Genomic DNA, 10,444 nt, shown 5'->3' on the forward strand with positions numbered 1-10,444 from the left:
TCTCACAGAGGACCTGGGTTCAGTTCCCAACAGTTAACAACTCTCAGTAACTCCAGTTCCAGGGGATCAGATGCCATCTTCTGATCTCCTTGGACATTGCACAACATGGGTGTACTTAGATACATGCAAGCAAACACTCATACACATAAAATAAATTTAAAACTGTGTTGAAACATATTTAACGTATTTCTTGTGCTATATACTGTTCATCCATTCAAAACTACGTGTGACATACACAAAACATGTTACAAATGGATGCTATTTGGTGTCTATTTCATAGCTGTAATTTATCTTAAGGCAAATTGGTACTGATGAAAAGCACAGAGCCAATTCCACTTTGTAGTTATCTGCAGCTTCCAAATGTGCATTTTGTTGAAATGGAGCATAGTTAAAAATACATTGAGGGCATGGTGGCGCACGCCTTTAATCTCAGCACTAGGGAAGCAGAGGCAGGTGAATCTCTGTGAGTTCAAGGCCAACCTGGTCTACATAGTGAGTTCCAGGCCAGCTGGGGCTACTGGGAGGCCCTGTCTCAAAGAAGACCCCCAAAAATACATTGAAGGCAAAAATGAAGAAACTTAATTTGATGAGAATCTGGAATGAATGATGTTTTCTTCTATTGCAGGTCCTTAGAGCACACATCCTGCCATTGACCAATGTGGCACTGAACAAATCAGGTTCCTGGTAAGTTTCTCTTTTTCTTTCTAATTTTTCGGAATCAAAGGGTGAACATTTCTAAGTTTTTGCAAAATATTTCGTGAATTACTGATCTCATGGGTCCACCTCTCTGGTTCCCCTATCCTGCGGGGCACAGAGGAGAAACGTACATGCTTGCTGTCACTATTCTACGGTTGATGTGTATTTGTGTCATTTTGGGTGAGAGGCACCAGGAGATTTCAGCAAGTGTTAGAGCTGAGAAAGCAGGACTCAGGAACAGTCCTCTGAGGAGCCGTTAGACAATGTGGCTGGCTGGGATGAGTTGGTCAATTCAGGGAGGGTCTTCTTCTTCTGGTTCTAAGTTTTAGGAGTATCATGAACAGAACCTTCAAGGCTGTGTCTAGAGGATGCATTGATCAGCCTGGAATCTGAGGTCCTGGTCAAGAAGATGAGGGAGCAGGCTCATCTGACATGTGGATAAATACAAATACACCTGGACATCAGTCATCCTGGATTAGGGGCCTGCTTTACTTACTAGTATGTTTTCACCTTAATCTATTGCTTATGCAATGATCCTGTTTGCAAATAAATTCTCTTCTGAGGTACAGAGGGGTTAGAGGTTAGCATCTATATTTAGGGAGGTGTAACTCAATCCATAGCAAAAGTACAGTATATATGTTTATAGTTACAGATGTAGTCTCGCAGCTGTCCAAAGGTAGAAGGACGACACAGGAGAAGTGTCTGTGAGGAAAACGTCTAGGAGAATAAAGACTCCCTGTCTCATCACTCTCTCTTTACTTGGATTTAGGTATCTAAATTTGTGCTCACTCTTTACCTGGTGGCATTCAGTCTAGCTTTTACAATGTCGTAATTTTTTTTTCTCTGTTGGGAAAGAGACACTTGTTATCCCTCCGAAGTCATGTTTCTATTTCAGAGGTGCTTTAGAAAAGAATTTTTTTCCTAATTAAATACTTGAGGTGTGACTAAAATTCTATTTTCTTAATACATGATATATCAATATACTAACTGTTCTACCATAGTTAGAATAGTCATGTTGGAAGAAATGTCAGCTTACTGTGAAGAGTGTATTTATTGAGCACTTTCTAGATTGCAGTACCATTCTGGCGTGGAGACTGTGGGAGTCTCTTAAACAGCAGAACTGGGTTGTAGAAAGGAGCCATTTGGGTCTTCAGGAGGTGACTGTGTCTGATCAGGGAGTGTGTTTTGGGAGAACATGAGATCTCAGAGACAGACAGAAGCAGCTGTTTCTGAAGACTTCTAGCAGAAGTTTGAAGTTTTCTCTGGATTGTCAAGAAAACACTAGAAGTTTAAAAAAAAATAAAACTTCTGAGAATGCAAATGCATTGTTAAGGACTGTATGAGCCGGCGCCTGCCAGAGGATGGCTCTTTTTGTTAAGCAAGAGATAGAGGCACTGGGGCTGGGGAGAAGTGGCCATATTACAGATGCATTTAGGTATTGCAGAATGCAATGACAGAAGGTGTACAGACTGTGGGGGAGGGAGACCAAGATAATGCCAAAGTCTGGTCTGAATATTGTAGAGGTAAATTTATAGTTTCACAAAAGTTGATGATTATGATACACGTAGTTTAATGGTATAAAATGTATAAGAATATTGCCATTATTAGTAGATTTTCTCTTTAGTAGGCTTCTAAGTCAAAGGATTTAGATGCTGCCTTTTTTTCCTGATGTATGATTTCCATCATTACAAAGCATAATAAAGTAGCTATTATCCTGCAAGCAAAACATGAAGTGTTTATGAACCACTGCCTGCCCTCCTCACAGTGTCGAGTGTTCACGTTCCTTCTGTCAGCTTTATCACAGGAAGCTATGATCGGACATGCAAGCTCTGGGACACTGCATCTGGAGAGGAGCTGCACACCCTGGAGGGCCACAGGAACGTGGTCTATGCCGTAACCTTCAACAATCCTTACGGGTGTGTTCCTTCATCCCCTCAGCATTCTACCCCTCCATCTACTAAGTATCTATGGAGAGCAGAAGACAGGTTAAAAATATGTGGAGCTCCTATGTGCTTTGGAAACCTTTTTAATATCTCCTTCAATAAGCATTTGGGATAGGTATTATTTTCATAAGAATATGAAGCTGAAATACCCTTCCCAGGATCACTATATAGAGGGGGGAGGGCTGGAGGTCAGGTTCAACAAGGCTGGCTCCTTAACTTTTGGAGTCCCCTCTTACTGAGGTCTACAGCGCTGTGCTGGCGGATCTGGAAGATCTGACATACATCTATGGAACATAGTTTTCTTCATTTATATGTTAATTTTCAGTCTTACTGGGTAGAAAAATAGACCTTATGCTAACATGCTAAATAGCAATGCCAGGAGCAGCAGAATCATTTTCAAACCAACCTCTGGTTAGCTGACTCAGCACATTAAGCAATTTTTTTTGTCTTTACCCATGGCATATTGCTGATGCCCGTGGCACCCTGTGTGTTTGTAGCAACTTCACCAGTGTGAACTGTTCCCGTGGTGACATCCTCTGTTTATCAAGGGGTAGCTGTATGTCTGCAGACCTGTGCTTTCAATTGTAATCACAGAAATTAGCATGCAGTTTAATTTCTTAGACTACTGAAAGAATTCAAAATATTGCCTAAACTAATGATGTGGAGTCATGAAAGGAATTTGTTGTCTTCTATGCAAACAGGTAAGGTAAATGCTTGAAAATATCCCTAAATGAAGTTGTGGGTAAGATCAGCATTTCGTTACAGCATACATTGTTCCGCACCCAGTATTCTCACAGTGTTTGTAAATTCTTTGAATTTCTTGTCCTATTTTAAGCTTTGTATTTCATTTTATTTTTTTTATGTGTATGAGTGTTGTCTTAGTTTGTCTCTCCTTTGCTGTGACAAAACACTCTGACCACTACCAACTTGGGGAGGAAAGGGTTTATTTGTCTGATATCTCTCAGATCACAGTTCATCAGGGAGTCCAAGGTAGGAATTCAGAGCAGAAGCCTGGAGGCAGGAGCTGGAACACAGGCCATGGAGGAACACTGCTTACTGGCTTGCTCCCCTGGCCCCTGCTCAGCCTGCTTTCTTATGCAACACAGGCCCAACTGCCCAGGGGTGGCACCACCCACAGTGGGCTGGGCCCTCCCTCAGGCCAGTCCAATGCAGGAAATTCCCCAATTGAGGTTTCCTCAACCCAGGTGTGTCAAGTTGACACTAAAGCTATCCAGCACAAGTGTAATGTCTGCATACAGGTAGGTGTACCCATGTTGTGCAATGCCTGTGGAAGTCAGAAGAGGGCCTCCAATCCCTTGGAACTGGAGTTACTGAAGGTTGTTAGCTGCCATGTGGATGCTAGGAATTGAATCCGGGTCTTCTGCAAGTGCAGTTAGTGCTCTTAACCACTGAGCTGTCTCTCCAGCCTCTGTATTACATTTTAAATTTGTGTGTGTGCACCTTCGAAGACATGTACGTGGAGGTCTAGGGACAACTTGTGGGAGTCAGCCCTCTCCTCCATGTGGGGCCCGGGGATCCAACTCAGGTGGTCAGGCTTGGCAACAGGCACCATTTTTCACTGAGCTGTCACTCTCATCCTGCTTTAAAGAAAAGAAAGAATTATGGAGATTCAATAAAATTTCTGTAACACAGGTAATGAGTTTGCCCACTTGTGCCAGTTTGGCACAGTTAATTCAAAGGCCTTGACTTTTTGTCATAAGATTGCACATGTGTGTATATTTGTATGTATTTCGGTAAAAAAAAATTAAAGAATGTATCTTTTCTCCTAATTGATTCTTTAAAATGACTTTTTCCATTAATGAAGCTGGTTCAGTGACTCTGGCTCATTTACTATTGCGCCATGACCAGAACAAAACAGTAAGTGGTTTACTACCTAAGGCAGGGGAGACCAGTGAGAGTTCTCCTAGGTGAAGTTCCTCTCAGGGTGACTGAGATTGAAGCCTAAACCTGAGAGTGGAGGAGCAGGGAGCACCAGGGTGAGTAGATAGCAGCAGCTGGGGATTTTTGTGGTTGTTGTTATTAATACAAGTTGAGTTTCCTTTATTCAAAATGCTTAAAACCAAGGGTGTTTCCGATTTCTGATTTCCTTGGGTCTTGGACTATTTTCATATATAATGAGATATCTTGGGAATGGGGCCCAAGTCGAAACAGGAAAATCACTTAGGTCTCAGTCCCGTTTACAGTTTATGCACATGGCCTGAAGTAATCTAATACAGTATTTTCAGTGAATCTGCATTTTAGCTGCACGGATCACATCAGGTGGAAGTTTCCGCCATGACGTCATGTCAGTGCTCAAGATGTTTTGGGTTTTGGTGCCATGCATCTGGGGAGTTTAAGTTGGCGGTTCACCAGGCCACCCAGCAGCCAGTTCTCTCCGAGGTAACTGTTACCTGCAGAAGAACATGGGGGCAAGGTCAGCGCGTTCTGTAGAGGACAAATTCTGCTCCGCAGGACTGAGCTGCTCACAAAGGATTATGAACAGGGCACTGGAGCAGTGATTGTACCTTTTATAAGGATTGGTCTGTCAGACAGAAGGGGTCACGGCCAAGTGAGGAGGCAGAGACCATCATCTGTTCATGAGGCATGGTGACTTTGTTGACAGAGTGGTAAACAGAGTAGGTAGACTCTATAAAATTGGCTGTACTTTGAGTAGACATTTATACTACAATCAAAATAATTGATATCCAGGTGTCTTATGTCATTATATATTAAAAATGCAGTGCTTCCAAAATGAAGTAATTATGATGGCACAATCAACTTAAATTGCTACTTTAAACTGATTAATGATAGAATTAAATTTCATAAAATTTAACTTGATGTATGCATTTTTATATTATAGAGAGATAATTTTATAATACTCTATTATCCTAATTTGTAGAAGTAAAAATTTTATTGAAATAATAAATGGCATTGTTTTGCTGCTTTTCTGAATCTTCAGCATTCTGTCTGACAGACATGGTATTTTTGTGGGTATCTGCCTGAGAACAGAGTTCCTTGGAGTGAAGCATATGTTCTGGCCCTTCTATTGAATTCCCCTGATGAAAATCCACTCATTCACTCACTGGATTATGGAAATAGGTATCCCAGTCTTAGGACTAATTTATGAGCTGAAGAAGGGCTTTCCATTGAAATTTGTGGTGGCTATGTTTCAGGAGAATGAGTTTAAGACAATCATCAAATAATAAGTAGGGGTATGTGTGTGTGTGTGTGTGTGGTTGTGTGTGTGTGTGTGTGTGTGTGTGTGTGTGTGTGTGTGTATGCACATGCGTGGCACAAAAGGGGCCAGAGGTCAATCTCAGGTCTCATTCCTCAGGAGCCATCTACCTTGTTTTTGAGACAGGGTCTTTCATTGGCCTGGAGCTTGCCAAGTAGCCTCAACTGATTGGCCCCCAAACCCCAATGGGATTGCAGACACTCTACATTGGATTTTTTTGTGTTTGTATTTTGGGGATTGAACGCAGGTCTTCATGCTTGTGCAGCAAACACATTACCAGCTAAGCCATCTCTCTAGCCCAAAGGATTCAAGCCTTTGACTATCCTATCTAAATCCTTTCATAACAGCAATAATTCAGTACTATTTTCTCAAGGAGTCACTCAGTGTCTCACTTCTCAAAATCTTGTCAGCCATGTGATTAATGGGATTTATCTCTATGATTTTGATCCATTTAAATTCATTATTGAACTATTTAAATATTCAATAGTTTAAACATTGAATTCAAATATTCAGTGTTATCATTTTGCACATGTATAACAGAATTTTTCTGTGTTCATACAGATAAGACTACAATGTTATTGATATTCATGTTACTAATTTTCTAAACTGAATCTTTATTATGCTAACATAAAATTGTAATTATAAAGAACAGTAATATCTCTAGTGTCACATCATTAGTATTATACATGTCACTTGATACCATTAAAAAATTAAACCTTTATTTTTTTATTCATCAAAGGAAACTTAAAATTTATTGTCTTCAGTGAAACGTGTGAAGTAGAGCCACGTCTGTGTCTCACACTGCTAGTCTTAGTCCAGAGTATCATCATACACTGTGCCTTAATTTGTTTTTAAAATCCAGACTTTTAAAAATTTCAGTGACAAAATTGCCACCGGGTCCTTTGACAAGACTTGTAAACTATGGAGTGCAGAAACGGGGAAATGTTACCACACCTTCAGGGGCCATAAGGCAGAAATAGTGAGTATATTTAATGTCATGGATGCTTTATTTGTTCTTTCTTTTTAGAATGCTTCATGAGTGTAGAGGTTTACTTTGATATTTAAATTACAAATTTTAACCCAGTATTTTTAGTCTACATAGATTGCACATGGTGACACATGATTCTCACCACTTAAATTTTTGGTTTTTTGATTTTTTAATTTTTATTTTATGTGTATTACTGTATTGCCTGCATGTGTGCAGGTGCACCCATGTTGTGCAATGCCTCAGAGGTCGGAAGAAGATGTCAGATTCCCTGGAACTGGAGTTATGGATGGTTGTTAGCTGCTATGTGGGTGCCGGGAATTGAACCCAGGTCCCCTGCAAGAGCAGTCAGTCCTCTTAACCTCTGAGCCATCTCTCCAGCCCCATCATCACTTAAGTTTTAACAGCTAGAAGATACTGTTAAGGAACAGTAGCCTGTATAAACTAAGTAGTCATGTGACATGATAAATATGTGTGTTACACAGCCTTACTTACCATTTCTCAGTGCTTATCTTTAAAGACTTGACTCAATGAGAGTTGATGAGGTTATTACAATAGCTTTACAATTGCTTTTGTGAATCATGTGGAATATTTAGGGTCATTGTTTTGAGCATATCATTAGGATTCAGACTTATACAACTAACCTAGACAGCTTTCTTTGTTGAGAGGCTCTTGCCCTCAGTCAGTTCTGAATCACATCTTATAACAGCCTCAAGGGCATGGAGCACCCCTAGCATGATACTCAAGGGCGGTGGAGATGGGTTCTGCTTTGGTTCCTGGTTTTCTGTGGTTTGCAAAGTGCCAAAGGAGGTCATGGCAGAGCAGGTGTCACGAGGAGAACAAAGCCTCTTTTAGGATGAGCTTGCTTTAGGATTTTACCTGGAGTTCTAATAACTGATGGTTTTGTGTATCCTTGTGCAAAAAATTAAGCCTAAGTCTGCTAAGGTAATTTCAAGAGTTTCCACATACAGTTAAGAATCCAAAATATCATCTTTCTAAAGTTTCTTGCATTTCATGTGATGTAGATGTGTCTGTCATTCAACCCTCAAAGCACCGTGGTGGCTACTGGGAGCATGGACACAACAGCCAAAGTATGGGACATTCAGAGTGGAGAGGAAGTGGTCACTCTAATGGTATGTCAGTATGGTTAATAAGCCAATGGTTTGTCTGTTTTAGTTGTGTTTTGTCATGAAATGAAGATACCTCAGAAGATGCTTTTGAACTACTCATTTTCAAACTGTGGAAGATGTTATAGTTTGCTGACTGTTCCAGCAGACTCAAGTGGACGCCATGAGGAAGACAGGATAAGCTTTTTATTTTGAAGAACTTTATTTTGTAAAACACATCATCTTAGCAGCCGTTGTCTATCTGGTTGGAAGGAAAGCAGGGAGGGGGTGTTACTGTTAGGAAGAGCCAGAACTGAAGAGCCGTGTGGAAAGGTTCTTCATGGGGTGATGGTCCATCCTCTTCCTCTTCTCTCCTGCCCATGTTAGAACTCTAGAATGACAAGAGTTAAGTGATCAGAGACAAAAAAAAGACCCAAAGGCATGACCCAGAGAGAGCCTGATGACCTGTTTGATCTTGCCTGTCACCACCACATTTCCAGCACCTTCACAAAACTGGTCATACTCCACATCACCCCATCCCAACCCAAGTGGCCTCAATCAAAACAGGATGTAACCAGTGAGAACTGCTCCTTGGGATTCTGATTCCCTTGTCCTTTTTTTCCCTGTCCTTTTAAAACATAGGTGAATTTAAAATACAACCAAACAAACCTGAACAGGATTCTTTCTCTAAGAAAGTTAAAAATGGACTAAAGCAGGAGAAAAAAAAATCACCATTTTAAAGTTATTCCAAGAACTTTTCTTTATTAAATCTGAGGATCCAGCATCATTGAATGTAGTCTTTCTTATCTCAGTTGATGTGATTTGGTGGCTCAGCTTTCTCACCTCTTCTTTGGGAACATGTGGAGGAAAATTTCCAGATCAGTTAGCAACCTTGGCTGAGCACGTTGGGCAGGCCAAGTCCTGCTCTGCAGCCCTGTCTGTTGGTGGACTGCACCTGATGTGCATGCTCAGAATTGTGATGCTCAGCTGTGCTTTTCCTTGGTCGGCACCTCAACTTGTAAAAGAATTTAAAGATTATTTTATTGTTTAAAAATATAACCAAGGGCTTGGAAGACTGCTCAGTGGGTAAAACCCTTGGTATACAAGAAAGAGGATCTGAGTTTGGATCTGTAGCTCCCACATAAAGATTGGGTCTAGTGTCAGAGACCTGTAACCCCAGCACTGAGAAGGTAGAGACAAATGGATTCTGGAGCTGTGCCTGTCAGCTAGTCAGCCAAAATAATAAGCCCAAGGACCAGGGAGAGACCCTGCCTCAAAAAAGAAATAAGGTCACAACAATAGAGTAAGATACCTGAGGTTGGACTTAGGTCTCCAGGCAGGCTTGTACAGTAAGTATCTTTGTACTTACTTGTACAGTAAGTACAGTAAATACAGTAAGCTTGTACAGTAAGTACCTTTGGTCTCCAGGCACGCTTGTACAGTAAGTACACCTGCACATGCACACGCACACACATGACACGCACACAGTTATTAAGCTGGGTATGGTGGGCCACACCTGTAATCTCAGCAGTTCAGAGCAGAGACAGGAGGATTGTGAGTTCCAGGCCAGCCTGGGCTACCGGACAAAAGCCAAACCAAACAAAATTAAATAATAAAATAAAGCTATTTAATTATATTTATGTGATGAAGTAATGAGGAAAATGAGGCTCATGACTCCAAATAGAATCCTCCTACCAGATTTGCAGAATTCGCTGCAAATACGGAGGGGAATTTCTTCATATGGCCCCATACAGTGCAGTTCTCCAGGACTAGACTAACCAGGGGCAAGTCAGGCCAGGGCAGGTACTATCACCTATTCATGTCAAAATATCATAGGAGCCTCTCTTTTTTAAAAAAATTATTTATTTAATAACCACATAATTAGAAGAAGCATTATATTACAACAGCATTGACATATTCAATAACGATTTCCAGAGCTAAGATGCATCTCTTTCAAAATTGGCTGCAAATTTTTAGATTTACAGTTGAATTAATACAGTTATAAATATTGTACTCAGTATAAACTCTATAAGCCATAAAACTGAATGAGGTTTTTAACCTTTAAAAGAGATCTCCATTTCATTATTAAAATACACAGTTTCATACAGTAAAATTCATTTTTAATGCAATTAATACTTAGATGTTTGCACATGCATTTCTAATCTCTATATACCTGATTATTACTAGTCACAGTCAGTTACTATATGAGATACTTGACACCTGAGCATGGATATAAAGTCATCAATTAGGTTTCAACAGTGATGTTTTTCACATCTAGTAATTAATAAGGAGCAAATTTTTATGCTTTGAAGAATTATTGTTTTTTTACTTAAAAAAGTTTTTTTAAATTTAATAACCACATGATTAGAAGAAGCATTTCATTACAGCTTTAACATATTCAGAAACATACTCCAGAGCAAGGATACATCTCTTTCAAAACTGGCTGTAAATTTTTAGGTTCAAAGCTGAATTAATTCAG

The 10,444-nt window shown here is 40.2% G+C and overlaps 1 protein-coding gene across 1 annotated transcript in view; it reads left to right on the forward strand.

Moving 5' to 3' along the window:
• Positions 1 to 10,444, forward strand: part of Daw1 (dynein assembly factor with WD repeats 1) — a 61,725-nt gene that overhangs the window by 30,045 nt on the left and 21,236 nt on the right. The window contains exons 5-8 of the mRNA XM_008825885.2: positions 626 to 684; positions 2,490 to 2,612; positions 6,754 to 6,853; positions 7,885 to 7,992. Coding sequence (XP_008824107.2) covers positions 626 to 684; positions 2,490 to 2,612; positions 6,754 to 6,853; positions 7,885 to 7,992 — 390 coding nt within the window. The remainder of the gene's footprint in view (positions 1 to 625; positions 685 to 2,489; positions 2,613 to 6,753; positions 6,854 to 7,884; positions 7,993 to 10,444) is intronic.

Source organism: Nannospalax galili, unplaced genomic scaffold, assembly GCF_000622305.1.
Source record: "Nannospalax galili isolate Female #2095 unplaced genomic scaffold, S.galili_v1.0 scaffold127, whole genome shotgun sequence".
NCBI classification, from domain to species: domain Eukaryota; kingdom Metazoa; phylum Chordata; class Mammalia; order Rodentia; family Spalacidae; genus Nannospalax; species Nannospalax galili.